Source organism: Condylura cristata, unplaced genomic scaffold (assembly GCF_000260355.1).
Source record: "Condylura cristata isolate star-nosed mole 26May11 unplaced genomic scaffold, ConCri1.0 scaffold00008, whole genome shotgun sequence".
Lineage (NCBI taxonomy): Eukaryota > Metazoa > Chordata > Mammalia > Eulipotyphla > Talpidae > Condylura > Condylura cristata.
The window spans coordinates 16,748,122-16,768,677 of record NW_004567109.1 but is presented as its reverse complement, the minus strand read 5'-3'; the positions used below and the strand labels follow the sequence as shown (position 1 = coordinate 16,768,677).

General features: G+C 48.9%; 1 protein-coding gene across 1 annotated transcript in view; it reads left to right on the top strand.

The window, feature by feature from the left end:
• The window catches only part of CSMD2 (CUB and Sushi multiple domains 2), a 460,842-nt gene that overhangs the window by 301,968 nt on the left and 138,318 nt on the right, over positions 1 to 20,556 (top strand). The window contains exons 19-23 of the mRNA XM_012722353.1: positions 3,359 to 3,574; positions 4,851 to 5,039; positions 9,538 to 9,707; positions 16,344 to 16,500; positions 18,372 to 18,563. Coding sequence (XP_012577807.1) covers positions 3,359 to 3,574; positions 4,851 to 5,039; positions 9,538 to 9,707; positions 16,344 to 16,500; positions 18,372 to 18,563 — 924 coding nt within the window. The remainder of the gene's footprint in view (positions 1 to 3,358; positions 3,575 to 4,850; positions 5,040 to 9,537; positions 9,708 to 16,343; positions 16,501 to 18,371; positions 18,564 to 20,556) is intronic.

Here is a 20,556-nt window from a genome sequence, read left to right as displayed (position 1 = left end):
TTATAAGGTAGCTAGCATGACCCTCTAGCCCTTATCTTTCTCGACCTCATTCTGAGCCCGCAGAACATTAAGCACGAGCCACACCAAATGCTTTCTGTTCCTGGAACTTCCAGGCTTGCATTGTGCTCTAAAGTTTTGCACACTGGGACAGTTTTCTCTCTGAAATACTTCCTTTCCCTGCATCTCCTCCACCATCCCCTTGCTTCTGAGCGCACTTCCAATGAGCCATCCCTTCTCCCTAACTCTAGGTCCGGATTGAGTGCCCCTCCGTGGCTCTCAGTGATCCTGTACCTCCCCAATCCCAAACCTTGACCCATGGTACAGAACTTGTCTTTTCACCATCTATGTCCATGACAGTCTGTACATTCTTTGAGAGACACGGCTACCCATGTCCTGGCTCTGGCTCTCAGCCTGGCTTACAGGGAACTCAAAAAATATCTGTTTGAGTTGAATTAACCTGAACCTGGGTCATAGGGCACTCGCAGATCTCTGCTTGAAAGAGCATCTCAGGTTAGTAGACCTATTAGGTTGCCGACTCTGCTCCCTAATAGACTAAAGGACAGTTATGCAAACTCAAAGCTATGAAATTCAGAATTGTTCAACTTGCCACATGGTCACCCTAAGGGAGCAGCCAGTTTAGGAATCCGGGAACCTGCTCACAATTGACGTCTTTAGCCCCACCCCGGGGTTGTCTGGGGGCCAGCTGAGCTGAGTGGAGGGAACAGCTGCCACAGGCCAAGCACTGTGCTATGGGCTTTTCAAAGGCCATCTCCACTGCTTCTCACTCCAAGTGTTCCAGGACAGGGAGCGGGGTACCCGAATACCCCCAAACCTGCCATCTGCAGCATCAAGACCAAATATGGACCTTTAATGCAAAGGAACTTTATACAAGTAGTCTGCAGGGCAGAAAAGACAAAGATTATAATTTCCAAATCAAGCACCAAAGTGACCCCTCCCCGTGAGAGTAGAAGTCCACCAAATGGGAGTGGCCCAAAGCGAGAACTGCCACAGGTCTAAAGCACCTTCTGGAGGGGACCCATAGAAAAGGGTCAGAAATAGCCACACAATCTGGGAGGAAAAGAGCAGAATCAAAACCAAGATAAAAGGTGCCATAGTCACCTCCCCCAGGTCTCTCACCCACACCTGTCTCACCCAGTCCAGGGCCAAGAAGCAGGCGCAGCTTCTTCAGTCTCTCTGCCCTTGTGCCTCCGTCAGGTCTCCTTCTGGCTCTCCCAACTCCCTCCTTCCCTCTCCAGTCTCCTCTCCAGCCCTTTCTCCTCCCTGCTCAGCAACATCCTCCCTTGGGTGGGGCGGGGCAGCTGGAACCTCCCCTTTCCCGGGGACCCTCCCTGTTACACAAGCATTGGGTGTCCTGGGAGGGAGACACTGCCATCCACATACTGTCGCTGAGGAAACAGCGCTGGCCCAGACCCTGCAGCTGGGAGACAGGCTTTGAGCCAGTCTGTCCCCCCAAGGCCAGGGCTGCCCGTAGCCCCACTTTTCCTTCTCTAGTCCTTCCTCCCCTTCTGCCACCCCCACTCTGACCCCTTGTCTGTGTGCCCATCTGCTGTACCACATCTGGATTCAAACTCCAGCATGAGGCCCTCGATTTCTCAATGTCTTTATTTCCTCACAATGGCCAAAAAGGCCCCAAGCAGGCAGCACAGCTGGCAGACCCAGGGATTCCACCTCTGCTGTTTATTCATCCTCAGATTCCCAGTTCCAGTGTTCCCTCCTTTGGCGCCTATATTCATATGCTAGAGGAATGGAGCACCATCAAGCTGCCCTTTGGCACCTGGGGTCCTCCCTGTTACTGCATCCAACCCTCTCTCCGCCCTCCCCAGCATCCAGCTAGGAGGAAAAGGATGTATATTCCAGTGAGCCATTCCTAAGCCTTGTAAACTAAGAATGTTTTTCATTTGCACACTTGTTTATGTGTGGGAATTGACCCGCTAGCATGCCAACCTGAGTCTCCAGCGCCCTCCGGCCTCCCTTGTCAAGGATGTGGCCCATGCAGACCTCCCTGCCCTCCAGGCATTGTACCCACTCTTCCTGTGTTTGATGTGTCTGCTCCATTGAACAGGAAGTCTTTCTTGGTGCTTAAGCCAAGTGCCTACCACTTAGTAGGTATTTAGCATCTATTTCTTTGAACAAAGAGATAAATGGATGCATCTCAGTTGCCTGGATACGGAGCATCTACAAGCTGCATCCCTCATTCTGCCACCGAGTTCTGTTCTCAAGTCCCCCCCCCCCCCATAGAATACCAAATATTCTGGAATCACCAACATCTATCAACAGATATGAAAATATCTAAAATGCTTCAGCACTAAGAGCTTGGTTCTAACCATCATTTATCAAAAACGTGTCAGTAATTATCAAGAGAAGTATTTCTCAAACTTTTATGTGCCTACAAATCAGTTGGGCATCTTGTTAGCATGCAGATTCTTATCAGGTCTGCAGTAGAGGCTTCTGCATTCTAACAATCTCCCAGGAGCTACTGATGATGCTGCTGGTCCCTGGGCTTAAAATAGACCAGCACCACTAATCCGCCAGGTTCCTGCCCTAGCACCACGGCACGTGGTCTCCTGGGCATACTGGCTTATGGGTGGACATGCACCTAAGCCCAGCTCCCTGCCTCCTCCCAGTGTCCTTCTGGCTCTCCCTCCGGCTTCCTTCCTCTTCAGCCTCCGCTCCAAACTCTTCTCTTCCCTGCTCAGCTCTACCCTCCTTTGAGTGGGGCAGGGAAGCTGGAACCTCCACTTTTCCTGGAGACCACCCTGTTACAAGGTATGAAGTGGAGATGAGAATACTCTCACCCACGACATAAGATTAAAGGGAATTTTCATATTTTCCCTTTCAGGTGATAGGGGCTGTCTGAGGAGCAAATAAAACACAACCTTTCTCCTCTTACCTGTTTAATTCCTATGCACCTTTCCTATGCCCAAATCAAGTGTTCACTCCTCAGTGAGACCATCCTACACACCCCTCTTCCTCCAGCAAACAGCTTTGCACTCTGCCCCAGGGGACTCCAATCTGTCTGTTACAGCACTCATCCCTCTGGAGTGTCTTTGTTTAATGTCTTGTATACCCCTGCACTACCTGACCCTGCGTCCTAGCCCACGGGAAGCCCTCCACAAATACACAGATAGTCTTTGAATGGATGAGTGAATGAATGAATGGCTCTGAAACTTCTTCAATACTTAGCTGTAAATTTCCCTTTTGAATTTGGACAACTGTAAAGCAGCGTCGTCCCCTGAGCAGCCTTCTGCACACTGACAACTCTTCCAAATTGGAAACGATTGTGCAGGGCCGATCTTGCGGCCTCCTCACTCGCCTGCCCCTCCCGGTCTTTCGGCAGGCGTGTTCTTTACTTTCCACACCTTCCACCTGGAGAGTGGCCACGACTACCTCCTCATCACCGAGAACGGCAGCTTCACCCAGCCCCTGAGGCAGCTGACAGGCTCCCGGCTGCCAGCCCCTATCAGCGCCGGGCTCTATGGCAACTTCACTGCCCAGGTCCGCTTCATTTCCGACTTCTCCATGTCCTATGAAGGATTCAACATCACCTTCTCAGGTAAAACACATGGTGGCCCCTGCGGGAGAGACAGCAGAGCCCACAGGCCCACCCTCTGGTCTTCACAGCAGATGCCTGTGGGTCTACACCCCAGTGTCTGGGAACCACTCACTGCTGAAGCCTGAGGGTTGAGTGGATAGAAGCTCCCCCATCCTGGGCTTGGAAGGAGTTAGCAGAATTTCTCTGAACATGACCTACTCACTGGAAATCCCTACCTACCCTAGTTATTCCACATCCTTCTCCGGTTTCCACTGCCACCATTTCAGAACCCCAACAATTTTAAAAAAAAAAAGTGGGGGGGTTTGAAATTGGTAAACTGGAGTCTTTAAGTCTCCTTGGGGGCTTCTTCTTCATCCATGCTAACTTAGTAGTAATAGACATGAATCCTAAAGAGACTCCTCTTGAATTTGACCTTCAGGGAGAAAAGAGTTCCCTTTGCTCCTGTATCAAGTCCCCCATTGCTCTTGGCCCATTGTTGAAGGTCCCCCAACCCCAGTCAGGAGCAAAGCTATTAGCGGGAGTCTTCTGGAGCGGCCAGGTGATAAATGACCCCACCTCGTCCCACCAGCAGAAGCTACCTGCTGTGCGCCGGGGCCTGCCTGGCCTGGGGAACATGCCTGGCCAGCCTGCCTTGTCCCACATCAGAGAGACCCTTCTCACCACACAGAAGGGAGTTGCCCTTGGGAGTGAGGAACAGCCGGTTCTGAGCTGTCACTGGAGGTGCCAGGCAGGCCCCGGCCCACAGATGCCAATCCATCATGCCTTCTGCCTGAAGCCTAGGGTCACCAAGTCAGCTTCCAGCGAGGGGCGTGGATTCCTTTCCCAGTGAGCCGCCCGAGGCTGGGAGGTGCGCACTTTGACCCCTACCATCAGGCTCAGTGCTTGGGGAGCAAGAGGCCAGAGAGTGTGTGAGCCCTGTGGCGTGAGGTTGATGCAGGATGAAAGGACAGGGAGAAAGGATCGCACGGAGGAGCCTCACAAAAACTCCCTGGAGACACGTCTCCAGAAACGCTGTGTGCTCCCCACGGTTACCAGCAGTGAGGGGTTCAGGCCACCCAGAGGGTGGGCAGGCTGGGCCGCCCTCCCTCACTGTGCGTCTGTCTGCCCCTGTTCCTCTCCCCTCCGCACCACTTGCAGACCAGTGCGTGCGATCTGTGCGTTCGCCTGTGTGACCTCCGGCCCTTCTCCCTGGCGCGCACAGTGTGTCCGCATCTTCTCTGTCTGCGTCCCCTCCTCTCCCAGCCGCCTCTGACCCCGTCTCCTGCTGCCTTCCCAGAATATGACTTGGAGCCCTGTGAGGAGCCCGAGGTTCCAGCCTACAGCATCCGGAAGGGCTTGCAGTTTGGCGTAGGCGACACCTTGACCTTCTCCTGCTTCCCCGGGTACCGTCTGGAGGGCACAGCCCGCATCACGTGCCTGGGGGGCAGACGGCGCCTGTGGAGTTCGCCTCTGCCAAGGTGTGTTGGTAGGTGGTCACGTGCTTTCATTTTGCTTCACTAATGGGGTGGGTCAAACTTTAGTCAATCCGGGTGAGGTGGCAGAACGCACCGCACCCCCAGGCCTGCGTCTGAGGGCCGCCCTGCCCGCTTCCTGCAGTGGGACTGCAGTGGGCTTCCTAACCTTGCGCTCCAGCCCCCTCGTCTGCACAACAGGATGGCAATAGCTGCTTCGTGCGCTGTGCTGTGGTCTGACTTGACCTTACAGAGCAGATCTGCAGCGGGCACGCAGATGCAGCTGATGCCCATGCCCTGGCCTTCCCCCCCGCCACATGCTACTAAGGCTTATGGATGCCTCTTGCAGAGAAATCTGGGTGGGCACTGGGTAGACCTATAGGAAGGGGCATGACCTTGGCTATGGAGAGCCCCAATGTGGTGGCCTAGAGAAGTGCCTTTACTACCAGTGGGGTGCTGGCTTTTGAAAGACTTCGTCCAGTCAGCTGGAGCAAAGGAAGCAAGTGTTGGGTTCTTTGGTGGCATCTAGCAGGCACACTTCTGGGCACTGAGGATACAAAAGCAAACACAACAGAGAAAGTGTCTCCACCATGGTCTCCATGCTGGCCGGGCTGGGGGTGCATACACATGTAGAGTTTGGGTAGTGTTGAGAGACAAGAAAACTCCAGTCAGCTTAGAAAGTGTTGGAGGTAGGCAACTTTTTTCTAGAGTGGTCAGGAAAGGCCCTTCTGATGAGTGGGCATCAGGGCTGAGATACAAAGTATTCAAGGGGCCCATCACTCAGCTCTGCGAAGGGGAGACAGAGTGCCCAGGGCCAAGCCATGAGGATGCTCAGAGCTGGAGGAGCGACTGACTGGGAGTATGGTGTGGCGCAACCACCGTAGACCGGGGAGGACGGGGCTGGAGAGGGAGCTCTTGAGGCGGCACCCACTGCCCACAGCCCTGCCTGCCTGCTGGTCAGAGCTCTGAAGGCCGCCAGAGCTCCCAGCTGGAGGAGGACAAAGAAGGATGGGTGACATCCCAGGGAACAGGGACACTCGCCAGCTGTCCCACCTGGACAAGGTAGATGGCTCTGCTTGGTCACTACTCACAACTCAGGGGCCAGGGAGTAGCCCGGCAGGTTATGGAGAATTTGCTGTGCTCACCGTCAGCCCTGGAACTCACATTCCAAGTGAAGGCCCTGCCCAGCCCCGAGTGCCAAGCCCATCCACGCAGTCCTACACCGACAGGAAAGGAGGCTGGCATCTTGAGGATCGCAGGGTCACCCTCGCCTGAGATAGCCGTGGGCAGCTCCGGGCTCTGCAGAGGCCAGCTGTGGTCAGCTGGCAGAAGGGTAGGGCTTTGACTGTGTGGCCACAAGGCCCTGGGTCAGGCTTCTGCTCTGCCACTTACCAGCTGTTAGGGCTTGGGCAGGCCACCGAAACCCTGGGCCCAGCTTCCTCCTCTGTAACTCGGAGATAACAAGATTTACTGTGGATTAGATGGCATCATTTACATAAGCCACACAGTGCCCTATGATGGTCATCATTTGCTAATAACCTTTCTATCATTCTTTGTTGATGACAATAACCTCAGCGAGGAAACACATAGATGCACAATTCCATTTGTGACTAATTAAATAATCCCGAAGCTTCTCTTTTCTCCTATAAGCGCCTCAGTCCACCTTCTGACCTCAGGGTGCATCGCGACACACACGGGCACCCCCTTTGTATACTTTCAGCTTGTATCTGGCTGCTGGAAACTCTCTTCTCCTGGGAAAGTGTCCTCGGCTAAGTGATTCAGAGGGCAATTTTTCTTGAACGGGATTATCTGGAAGCACAGATGCACACACTCTTTAAACTCTTGCCTCATTGATCTCATTACATAAACTCATTCTTTAACTTATTATTCCAATTACTGTTTGTTCATGACACCTCCCAATATTTTCATTATTACATTTGTCTTCTGTTTCAAATGTTATTAATAACGCGCAGCAATTATAATCACCTCTAATTACCACCAGCCTGCAGCTGAGCCTCAGGCTGGAGGTGTCGCGGGGATGCCCACCCAGGGGAGGCTCCCAGTTGGCGCCTGCACTCTGGGTGCAGATGGAGGGCTTAGCCCACACAGTGTTTCCAGGCATTCCCCGCTGAGAAGGCGATGAACAGCCCTCGGCTGTCATTCTGGGGGTGACAGGGTGACAAGGGGTGACAGTCCAGACCTCAGGGGCTCCCAAACTCGGTGTGGAGAGACAGCCCTGACCCCAGGGGACTCAGCCCAGTGGGAGACATGGCCCTGTCCTAGGGAGCCCTGGTGTGAATGAAAAGCCCTCACGCATAGGCTCGGGGGCCCAGACTGATGGCTACGACACAGCCCCTGCCCTTAACGGGACCTTTTGTGGTGGTGACGACAGATGGCACAGACGCCTGAGTCGGCGGCCGCACTTTCTTGTGCATATGAGTGTTTGTTTCTCTGGAACATTATTTGTTTCCATTTAGGCTTGCATTTGGCTTTCAGTGCATCTGCTCACCTCCCCTGTGACTTTGGAAAATCTCCCAGAAGCAAGTGCCATGTTCTCTTGGTGCCCAGGCCACCAGCCCTGGCAGGGGATTGGTCCCGGCCCTGTCCCAGGACTGGCCCCCGCTGGAATTGTCAGCCGTGTTTTCCTCTCATAAAGGTGTTGGACAGAGATGGGAGGGCGTGTGTTTATTGTGCAGGAAGCCAGAGCTGGGAAGGGTGTCTGGGAATATGCTGAAGCCCATGTTTCAGGGAAGCCAAATTGTAGGTACTAGGCAGAGCATCACGGGCACCCGAAACAGGGAGGGTGTCTGAGCTTCACTCAGCAAAGCCTGGTTGCTGCTCAGTAGCAGCGAATACCTCCAAATACCATCACACCAGGGCTTAGGGCTTCTGCATACAAATTAGCTGTAATAGTTTATGTAGACTCAAGGAACTGCAGTGAGCCTGTTGAAAAAGCACGTTGGTGGACACAGTTGCTGTCTTCAAAGGTCTGGGGAACTACCTTGGGGACAAGAGAACCCACAGTGTCCAACTACGCTGATGACAGGCTCAGCTCTGAATGTTCCTGTAGCAAATGCTCCAGTTCCACCACCTTGGACCCCAGGCTTGGGGCAGTTAGTCTTGATTATGTGACCCAACGGTCAATGATCTGTGACTTGACCTCAGGGTCTCCTGGCAATGACTGTACCTACATTAGGGGCACAGTGGGCTACTTCTGAGAAAGCAGACTTGCTCCCATCAGCCCCAAAGATTCACATCATGGTCCAAACTCCCCATCTGTCCAGACCCAGAGTGGTCTGCCATCTGGACTTGCATTTGCATCCTTCCAGAACTTAATTATTTTTAGGACCGTATATCTTTTGAGGTCAGTATGCTCTTATTCATTCACTCACTCACTCATTTGGCAAATATTTATTTTATAGATGATCTGGGCTAAGCCTTGGAAATTCATAGTTTCATTAAGCATGACCCTGGCACCCAAGTTACTCAAGCAAGTAATAAGCAGCCAGGGTGCAATGTGGTAGATGTTGTTGTACTGGGAAGCACAGGGAGAGGCTTCACAATTATTAAAAGCCATAAAGACCCTACTGCAAGGTTTTGCGGCATTTCCCCAGCCTCTGCGCTACCTCCCCTGTCGTCAGCAGCCACTGATGGCCGCCCTGCCCAGGCCCTGAGCGAGGGTACTGGAGATACATAATTATGACCAAGTCCTAAAGGATCCATAGTGCAGTGGAGTGGATAGAAATATTAACAAATAAGTCAAGTAAAATGTGACAACTGCTATAAATAAAGTTATGGGAACAATGGGAAAAGAATGACTAATTCTGGAGGAGGAACAACAGATTTTGAGAGCACAGTGTGAATTCATTACCCAATGAATGAAACAGTTTCCATGGGTAATGCTAAAACTTCCTCCAGAGTTTCAGGAGCTCTGAATTCTAGAATCAAGAAAGGTGCCTTCTCAGCCCCCTCTTTTTCGCAAATGTAGTCACTGAGATGTTCAGTCTAAATTACCAGGTTCTTGGTCTTTAAGCTGAGGGCGTTAGTTGTCCCCACCTTATGGGATTAGCTGTTGTGGCTATGGCTAATGACTGAAATGATCCTTGTAAAGCCTAGAGATGCTAGTTATTCGACCTTCTATCTTCGGGTACTACCTTCCTCTTCCCGTGGCATCCTCCTCACATTGCGGTTGCTATGATACTATATGCACAGGTGCAGGAAACTCCTCTGTAACAGTGTGAAAGTAAGGGGTGCCTGGTGGGTTTGCTTCTGCAGAAAACAGACAAATAGAGAGCAACACAGAAACCAGACAGAACAAAGGTGGGCAGGTATTACAAGGAAACTTTGATAGGCAGTTCTGTAGACAGGCAGACACGTGGTCAGATGAGCAGGCATCTGGGGAGTCACGGGGCAAGTGACCTGTGACCTTTGTGAGGTTCTCTTCAGCACTTAAATTGTTTCTGGATATAGCCAGTGGAGGTTAATCTGTGATTATTGTGACTCTCTTTCCAGCCGAGTGTGGGAACTCAGTCACGGGCACTCAGGGCACTTTGCTGTCCCCCAACTTTCCTGTGAACTACAATAACAACCATGAGTGCATCTACTCCATCCAGACCCAGCCAGGGAAGGGGATTCAGCTCAAAGCCAGGGCGTTTGAACTTTCCGAAGGAGATGTCCTCAAGGTAAAACTGGTGGATTTCTTAGGGTATGTCTGTCACCATGCACGCGGTGTGCCAACACCCCCTCATTTAGCTACATGTCACCCAACCTGTCTTCTTCCTTCTTGAGTCCGGAGAGTGCCCTCACTCAACTGGGAGAAAGTAAAAAGCTACAAGAGAAGATGTGTCTGAGAATGTGGCTCTGGAGTTTGCTTAGATGCTGACTCAAGGAGCAGTCAAGCACACTTGCAACTGAATATGACTTGAGTGCATCATCAGTGATAGATCTGCGGCCATGGCTTACGGACCAGGCTCCCTCCCCAGAACTCTGAGCACCCACCTGGACAATGAGTGTGTGTATGGGTGTGATTGTGTGCATTTGTGTAGACACTTTTCCATGGAGATGGATACTTTGATACACATGTTCCCACATGTGCCCATTGCAACCCTGTGACCATTGCAGTTCCTTAGACTAGGCCCTGGGGAAGTTGAGGGCCAGGGCCCCAGGGAAAGAAGGGGTATCTTATCCTCCAAAAAAAAAAAAAAAAAAAGAATCTGGGGCACAAATAGGCATGGGACTGTTTCAGAACTAAAAGAAACTCTCAGTTAGAGTTGCCAAAATAGGACTCAGCTGCCATGTGAACCCTGCCGTCTGCCCATCACTCTGGCTTGGTAAAGCCAATGGGAGTGAGAGGAGCCCTGAGTGTTAGTCACCCCCAGACATCTTGCCATCACCCTGGTGCAGGCTGCCCATCTGCCAGAACTCTGACACATTCCAAATCCTGAGGACTTGCCTGTCCTGCCAAGAGCCCAATGCACACCTGAGCTCCTGATCAAGGAGAGATGTCCCCTGCTCCCCACCTTACTGATTTCTCAAGGTATCATCTTTCATACATCTAAGTCTCTATACAATCTCGTATTTCCAGAGTGTCAAATAACTGTTGTCTTGCATTTGCGACCTTTGATCTCTTCTTTACTTTCAATAACTCAAGTTTCTTGAACCTCACCCCCAAATATATTGCAGCTTGTCTTGCAAGCTGATTTCTTTGAGTTTGGCCTCTGCCAGAATTTCAGCTGCTGGCATTAGTGAGACAGTAACCTCAAAGACAAGTTCCAGCTCACAATTACAAGTGAAGCACATGCCTAAGACATGTGCATCCTCTACAGGTTCCCATGGAAATGAGTACAGGGAATTCACACCAAGGGAGTGTGGTCTCAGCCCTGGAATTAGCAAGGGTGCCTTTCACACACAGTGTAAAGCAATTTCTGCCAAGTGAATACCCAAGATTAGATCCAGACTGAGAAAGGGCCTCATCAAACTACAATTCACACCGGTGAAATGAAATCCTGCCCATGGGTTCAGCACTAGAACCTGGAAGAAAAACCCACCTAAAACCATTTTGTTAAGAGGAGCAAAGCCTGGAGCTAATGGCACCCAGGATCATTGGCAGGAGCCAGATCTCGGCCCCACCAGCTGCTGTAGAAGTGCATCAGCTCTGAGAGGCCACAGAGAATCGCGGTCCCCACATAACATGGTCCCTGGAAGCTTTTGTTAACAAGGCAGGTGAAGCAGGGCAGCGCCATGAGCTCTGCCTGCCAAGAGTGGTCAGGCGCACCGGAGAAGAGGCTGCCAGTATCACCGGCACACTCACGCACACACAAACACACACGTGCGTGCCCACAGCAGTCCACGTATTTGCACGCATGCACGTACACACGTAACACACACCTGTTCACACTGCACTTGCCAGTCAGCATGCACACTGCACCACACACACTCATCTGTGTGCACGCTCCCACACTCACGCTCATACTCCAGTGTGTGTGCACAGGAGAAGCTCTGCTGAGGTCTCCTCTGCCTTAGCATTTCTGCTCCCCCTTCGAGACCACTGGGCTTTCCAGGCTCCACTTTTACCCTCCTCTGTAATGGAGCCAACAAGAAAGTTCACTGGAGATGTGCAAATGTTCAGTAGGTCAGAAAAGAGGACCTGTCTGGGGAGTCAGAGCTAATTGCCCCTCTGTAAGCACCAAAGGAAAAAATGTTAAAGCTCCTAATTTATATTCTTAACAGGATTGGAGAGAATATTATATTTATGACACCAAAAACAGACAATAATGAAAACAGCAATCTGAGATGGGCAAAGATTGAATAGAGATGAAAAACATGATCACCCAATTAAAGAGTGGAATAGCAGCAATGAACAGAAGATGGTAAACCACAGAAAAATGAAATCCGTTTATTATAAGATAAATTTGAGAACTTCTCGTACATCTCATAAGGAAATGAAAAAGAAGATTCTTTTATATTAATAAAATGTACAATCACTCCTCAGTAAAACTTTATGTGCCAAATAACATGGCATGAATAAATTAAATAAAAACTAGTAGAAATGTAAAAAAATTTAATATGTCACAGTCATTGTGGAAGATTTTAATATACCTCTGTTTGTCTGTGACATATTGTCTAGGTTAAAAATAAATAAGGATTGAGGTAACCTAACTGATGATAATAACTCCAAAGAATGTAGGAGAAAGATAAAGATAAGGCAAAAATCACTGAAAAAAAAAAAAACCTAAAATATAATAGCAATTATCAATACATCCAACAGATTCTTTGAAAAAAAAAACTAATAAGATAGACCAATCTGGCAAGGCTAATCAAGGAATAAAAAGGTCACAAATATATAGCACTATGGATGATAAAAGGAATAGAATCACCAATGTAATATATTAATTAATATAGTAAGAAAATATGTTGGTATGCCACTATAGTGAAGAAACATGAAACCTTAAATAAATGGAATTTTTATAGGTTAAGAAGTACTAATATCAAAGAAAAAATTTGCATTAACCAATAACCATTAAAAAAAATTGGAATTCCCCCATATCTCTCAGAGAACTCAGGTCTCTTCTGTGTAACCTGCAAATTGACAAACTTCACAGAAGTTTGTGCCTGAAATAATCAGTCTCAGAAAAAAAGTGAATATCCACCTCCCAGAACATTTTATTTTAAAAACTGAGTGGAAATATTGATCTCAAACTAAATAAGAACAGAAAACAGTTAGGCTGGTCTCACTTATAGACTGAGAAATCCTAAATGCAGTAGCAATTAAATCCATCTATATCAAAACAAAAATGACCAGGAAAATGAGTTCCATGAAACCATATGAAATTGCCATTTTTGTAGGTCAAAACTGATCAACTATTGGCAATTTCATGTAGCATACTCACAGGTAATGAGATTAGAAGAGAAAAATATTCAGTCTTGCCAGTACACCCCCAAACATCATTTGATGAAATTTAAGACTTGTTTATTATTTTTTTAACTATCCTATAAGGCTCTGTCATCTTTTTAATCTGTAAAAATTTCTACCACCGCTCCTAACAAACATCTTTTCCTTAATGACATGACTTCCTCAGGATATCCATTGTCTGGAATAAGATCTATAACTCTGCTGTCACCAGTAGTGCTTGACATTGTTCAGAAGAACCAAGTCTGTTGCCTCCCTGGTGGTGCAACAGGTTAAAGCGCAGCACTGCAAGGGCGTCACAGGCGCTGCAGTGCCAGTTCGATCCCCCATCCCGGAGGTGACCCACATGGTGCAGCAGACCTCTCCTGACCCGCCCGCTGCTCCCCTCAGCAATCTGCCTGTTCTGCTCCCCACTCTGTCTCTGGTGAATCCTCACTGCCCCTGCACCTCTGCCCTGCACCCCAGTTCTGTATGCATAAATAAATAAATCTTTAATAAAAAAAAAAAGATCCAAGTAATTACAATTATCTCAGGGGAAAAGCAAGATTATAAAGGAATATGTATAATTGTTTTCTTTACTTAGAAATACAGAACTGATAACTATCAGAAACAATAAGGTTTCTGGCATTTCTGCAGTCAAAACATGTAATCAAGAGAGAAAATCTCATTCATAATAAAAACACAATTATAAGACACGTAGGAGTACACCTAAAAGAAATGTATAGATTCTTTACCAAGAAAATTCTAAAACTATTTTGAGAAACACAATTTGAGAAAACTCCTTGAGTTTATCTAGAAGAATAAATATGGGATAATAATTTCTTTTTTAAAGATTTTATTTATTTATGCATACAGGCTAGAGATGGAGGGGAGGACAAGAGGATTCACCAGAGACAGAGTGGGGAGCAGAACAGGCAAATTGACTGAAATACTCTGCTCAGGGGAGCAGCGGGCAAGACAGTAGAGGTCTGCCATGCCATGTGGGCCACCTCCTTTTAAATTAAAAGAAGGAAAGTTAGGACAGACTTACCCTACTATTTATGTATATTACACAATGTATTTTATGATGACTAGTCATGCACAAGAAAGATAAATGAATGCACTAGAATAAAAATTGACAAACAAAACCAAATTCTCACAACTCTTCTATATGTGATAAAGATAGATTTTAAATTAGTAATGGATGTAGTATTTTACAAATGAGATTTGGCTAAATGACTAATAACCGGAAGAGAGGGTAGAAACTCTATCACCAGAGTAAACTTCTGATGGATTCAAGAACAAAAGGACTAGGAGAAAGCATTTATGTAGTTGTCTGTTTATCTTACATTCAGTGAGTCCTCTTCCATGCCAGACACACACTTTCAACAGTGATGTGTGACTAAGTAAATGGGTTAATTCTTTGACAGATTCCTACAGTGATTTACCTGCTGTTGTGGAAAAAGGTATTTAACAATTTGAAAACCATACTCATTATGTTAAATGAAAGAGCATATTATAGTTTGATCTTGGCTTTTGTAAAAAATATTTTGCAAGAGAGTGTACGACATCAAACAAAGAAATCCTGGAAAGATAGTCTGCAAATGTTATGAGTGATGAAAGCTGGTTTTATTTTCTGTGTGCCTTTCTGTTTTATAAGATATCTGCGATGAATATTTTATAGTTTAATAACACATTAAGAACATTTTTGTTCTTAACGAACTAGGATGAATTATGCTTTGAAATTAAGGGAAAAACCCTGTTCCCATTATCCTTTTATTAATTAACAACAATTTCTTAATACTAGCATATATCCAGAGTGCTCAGACTTCCAATGCTCTCATAAACCCCACACTATTTTTCAGAGTTACAGTTTATTTGACTCAGCATCCAAATAAAGTCTGTACGTCAATCTAGCTGCCACCTGGTTTCTGCATCTATAGGATGCTGCCTCCATCGGACTCTTTTTTTTTCCCCACCCCCTTGAAGTAACTTAGTTGAGAGAATCAGATTATTTGTCCACTGAATTTTGCTTAGCACATCCTCAGAGTATCAGGTCATATGTTTCTCTGTCCTCTGTATCTCCTGCCAGTTGGAAATTGGATCCACTGACTTGATCTGATTCAGATCTGATTCTTCTCTAGCCTAGCTGGTGTTCATCAGCCATCAAGAAGTGTGTGATGTCTGGCTATCTCTCTTACTGTGATGTTAGCCAGTGTTGATGACTAATGCCTTGGTCACTGAATTCCAAAATATATTTTAATGGATAAAAATAGTTCTCTGACCATTTGGATGCAGCAGTGGAATGAACCCTCTGAACCTGTCATCTCTATATCTGCTGGCATCCAGAATGTTCTCAGTCTATCAGAAGCAGTTGCAATAAGATCTGGGCTTTGGAGACTCCCAGGAGCCTAAGCAAATCTCTGTAACATACAGCACTCTTAGCTTGAAGGATGGCTCCTTATAGAATGCCTTGCTTCATAAATGGTAGAATGAAAATATTGTTCCAACTTGCTGGCAGCTGGCACCACATCGTGTGCCATGCACAAATATTCATCACCCACCCATAGATCCCATCTTTGATATTTACCAAAGCACCAGGGGGTCCTTCACTCCATCACAACTTCTGTTGTTATTTGGACAATTATCTGGAAAGGAGCAGCAACCTCGGAACCCGGGGAGCCCATTCGTTATGCTGATGACTGTTGTCATTGCTGGTGCTCAGAAGTTCAGGGGACAGATGGGAGTCAGGGAAGCCAGCTATCCACAGGATCCTGCCCCTGGCAAACCCAGCAGCCCTTGCTGGAGCCCTCGTTTTAGAAGGGAAGGAGCAAAGCTGAGCTTGGGAAAGAGAAATGCACCAGGAAGTGTTCGTTTTAACTTCTCCTGCCTGGCCCCCGGGGGGTGGGGGGACTGAGCAACAGACTGAGGTTGCTGCCACACCTGGGAGGAGGGGAGAGTGGTTATCTCATCTCCTTGAAGGACGGGACTGAGTGTCTGGTGATTCAGACATGGCGAATGTTTGAAAGCCTGCCTGTCTGCAGAAACAGATGGCCTGGGCAGTCAGGCAAGCCCCCGCCTGGCCTCCCCAAGCTGCTGAAGAGCAAGCTGGTACCATATGGGGTTTGAAGGAAAAAGAGCAGATCTCCACTGGAAAGGTTAGGCCAGCAACGAGTGCCTAGAGACTCGAGTCACACGGAAATGGACAGGACACACACCACAGGCACCATGTGGAGGCCACAGGGGCTGATTCCCTAGCAGGGCAACTAGCTCGGCTATTAGCGCCTTTATCATCATCCTTGGCATCAGATGAATCATGGGGATGCTAGACTCTGGGAATATGGGCTGGGGGAGCGGGGTTAGTGAGAAGCTACTGTTCAAAACAAGTCCATGCTGATGACACCAGGTTGGGGTTCTCTTCTGTACCCAGGTCTATGACGGCACCAACAACTCCGCCCGCTTGCTGGGGATGTTTAGCCGCTCTGAGATGTTGGGAGTGACTTTGAACAGCACATCCAGCAGCCTGTGGCTTGACTTCATCACTGATGCTGAGAACACTAGCCAGGGCTTTGAGCTGCAGTTTTCTAGTAAGTATTTCTTGCATCTGAGTGGATGATGAAATCAGGTTTTCTCTGGTTCCACCCACAGAGCAGTTGAGCTGGGACATAGAGCTTTCTTTAATGGACATAGAGCTGTATCCCCTAAGACCTTGTACCTGTCACCTGAATGGACAAGTTTAACATGTGGTTCAAACCGAGTTGAGAATCACAGCATATCTTTTTTTTTTTTTAGATTTATTTATTTATGCAAATAAGAATTGGGCTACAGGCCAGAGGGGCAGGGAGTGAGAGGATTCTCCAGAGACAGAAGAGGCATATCTACACTGCTGAGGGGTGCAGCGGACAAGACAGGAGAGGTCTGCTGTGCCATGTGGGTCAGCTCCCAGCCAGGGATCGAACTTGTGCTGTAGTGGCTGCAGATAGCTTCATAGTGCTGCACTTTAACCCATTCCGTTACCAGGGAGGGCCCATCACAGCACATCTTTGACTCACTCACACCAAAGTAATCATGAAATCAACCAAAGATAGCATCCTTCCTAATCAGGGCACTTACAAAGTTCAGCTGTCGCTAGATATCAACAATGCAAGCGCAATTATACAATGATACCTTTTTTACTACTTCCAAAGGTTAGATCTTGATTCTTTGCCTCTATTTTTCCTGGGATTTGGAAAAAAGAAAACACCCCAATCTATACATGCCTCACAGCACTTAGGATTACATGTTTATTCTTTAGCTTTTCTGCCATTTTGTTCATTTGTTTTAGCTTCTACTTGCTGTGTAGATACAAAGAAGTGTTTCTTAGACTGTTGTATAATCCAACAACTAATAAATGGGTAAACAAAACAGGACATCTGTCCATCTGGTGGAATATTCTTTGGCCATTAAAGCATAAAACGCTCATACATGCTACAATGTGGATGAACCTTGAAAATATTCCACCAGTGGAAGAAGCCAGTCAGAAAAGGCCACATGTTCTTTGATCCATTTACCTGAAATATCCTGACTAGGCAAATCCACAGAGACAAAAAGGGCCGACGGAGTTGTGGGAAAGTTGTTGAGGTTATGAAACTGCCGCAGTTGACAGGGGCAATAGTCGCCCCACTCTGAATATACTAGAAGACACGACACTGGACACTTTAGATGGGCGGCTGTTTAGTGTGTGAATTATAGCTCATGAAATCTGTTAGAAAACCAAATCCAGTTTCTTCTACTCAAGCTTCCTTTGGGTGGGCCTCTGGACCTGTTGCAACAGGTGGGACAGTGTACAAGGATTCACTAGGCTCTTCCATTCCTATCACCTGAGTGTGTGTGACTTCCCAACGATTTGTTTAACTTTCCCCAGGCAATGTGCTCAGTTGTAAAATGCCAATAATCACGCCTCCCTAGAAGAGGCCTGTGAATGACAGCTGAGCGCTAAGCCAGGAGATGCACCCTGAAGTCGAGGCTTGCTCTGTGAAACACTCCACCTTTCACCAGACTGCATTTAAGCGGGACAGAATTGAGCTTTGAAATGTGCATTTTAAGCATCTTCTCCTTCTTCCACTGTCCCGTCAGAACATCTCCGTGAGCAGCGTGGGGCGGCAGCCCTCCCTAGCATAAAGCAGTGGGGTCAAACAAATGAAACCAAAAACCAGACCTGCTACCTGCAAACTACTGAAAGCAGGCTGGGAGAAATAACGGAACTGACTTACATATAGCAACAGGGGAACAAACACTCCGTAACACACCCCACCTGAGCCCAGGGAGGTGGCGGCTCCCACGTGCTGACCTATCAGTCCTGGGAGCCACGTGCCCAGAACTTTCTGGAGGGCTCTGGCTTCAAACAGGGGAGGCGAGAGGGTGTGGTTTTCCCGCAGCCAGCCTTGCTCACACTCTTCTGGGCTCTTCTCTCCGCCAGGTTTTGAACTCATCAAATGTGAGGACCCAGGGACCCCCCAGTTCGGCTACAAGGTTCATGACGGAGGCCACTTCGCAGGGAGCTCCGTGACCTTCAGCTGTGACCCAGGGTACAGCCTGCGGGGCAGCGAGGAGTTGCTGTGCCTGAGTGGCGAGCGCAGGACCTGGGACCGGCCTCTCCCCACTTGTGTCGGTAGGACAGCTCTCGCTCCTCAAGTGACCTCATGGGTGTCTCCTAGCTTCACACTCCCAGGTCTGACTCATCACTGTGGGTACCGTGCTCCAGGCCATCAAATTGGAATGAATCCTCCATTCCAGGGAGTGCTCGGCGGCCCTGCCTGTCCTCCTCCGTTTCCCCATGTTCACACCTCATCACCCCTACAGTAGTGCAGCCAGGCCCTGGTCACACATTCAGCAAGGGGGACACGAGCCGAGTCATGGCCTCTGAGTGGCAACGCAGGCCACAGAGAAGAGGTGGGAGAGTCGCTGAGAAAAGTGCTTCTGCCTGGGTCCAGGGGTTACTGCAACCCCGCACCCAGCCAGCTCCAAGTCTCTGTGGGCCTGTTTCCTGTAGGCAAACTGGGGTTCGTGCTCCCTTTTCTAGGGACAGATGTTGCAGGAAAGAATAAGATCATGAACTAGCATCTTGAAGCCCGTGATGCTTCCACAATGTCAGCGAGGCTCTCTGGAAGCTTTAGCTACTCACAGGAGCGAAGTCAGCTCCAAAGCGCAAGTGTGAAAGAGGCACAACCTGCCCTCTGTCAGTCCAGCCTCTTCTCTAGACCCCTCCAACACCGCTTTGTCCTGCTTCCGCCTCTCCAAACTCCAGGCCCTTGCCTCCCTCCAGCCCCTTGCCCAAGCCCCGCACCCTCAACATGTCTGTGCTGCACCAGCTAGTCTCATCCAAAGAAAACACTGGCTGGGAAAATGCTTACATGCCCACCGAGCGGCACCTGCCTTAACTGGCACGTGTGTACGTTGGGGTCTGTCAGAGACCGACAAACAAAGGAAGAAAGAGTAGAGCATTTTCCTCACACAAGGAGAGCCCATCACAAGGAGAACTAACCCAGAAACAGATCGTTATGTAATGTAATACATTACAGAAACATAACGTGCAACATGGTGGGGGTACAAGAAAGTTTGCCATCACACAGGTGATGTTAGGATCGAGCCCTCCATGCGTTTCCATGGCAGTGAGTAAAGCCATCTGGAGTGTGCCGAACCCTGACTAGGCTCCTGATGTGCACAATTAGCAAGGCAAGGTCCCTCCCCCCAAGGACTTGTAGCCTTGAGGAGGCCATAGACGTGTTTGGAACATGTTACACTTGCTGTGACACAGGCCTGTTCCTGTTGTACCAGAGACACAAAGGAGGACAGTGACAGTGGGGAGGGTGTTGCAAAAAGTGAAGACGTTTGTCAAGTTCTCAGTCCAGGTACAGGCATGAAGAAGCCACAAATGTGGTTCGTTAGGCTTGGCTAGACTAGGGGCCCAGGTGAGAGCCGAGGGAGCCCCAGGGAGGCCGAGAAAGGCAGGCTGGGTGGGCTCTCCCAACGAGCTGGGACTTCGTTCCAGTAGGAGGATTTAAGGGAGGACTGACATCACCAGTGTGCCTTTTAGAAAAGACCTTTGTGGGGTTATGGCTGAGGGTAGCCAACTCTGCCACCCTAGAGCTGGTCAAGGCCTGAGCCAAGGCTCTGGCAGTGGACACAGAGTGGGGTCAAATGTGAAAAGCAACACATGGGGATGGGGTCTTGAGGTGGATTAGCTGTGGAGGGGGAAGGCTGGAAGGCTTGCCAGTCTGGCCTAGGGGAATGGAGGCCCCTAATGGGGCACGTAGGCCTCCTGAGGGCTTCTAACTCCAGTTCCACCCTGCTGTGCCCCTTCAACTGCTACCAGAATGATCTTCCTGATGTGGCAGGTGATCAGTGTGCTCACGTGGAGAAACACGCAGTTCTTCCCCAACAGAGTAAAGACGCAGCAGCCTGGTCTACAGTGCTCTTCCGCGGCCGCCATTTGCCTGGCCCTTGAGCCGCCTCTCCCGCCTCTCCCCCTCCCATGGCCTGCCCGCCACTTGCCCAGATTGTCGGGGCCGCCTGGGGCACACCACGCTGCCCCTTCCTCTAGGCCACCGGCGCCTCCAGAGAAGGGGCAGGTCCAGGTTCCCTCTGCAGTCCTGGCCCTAGCC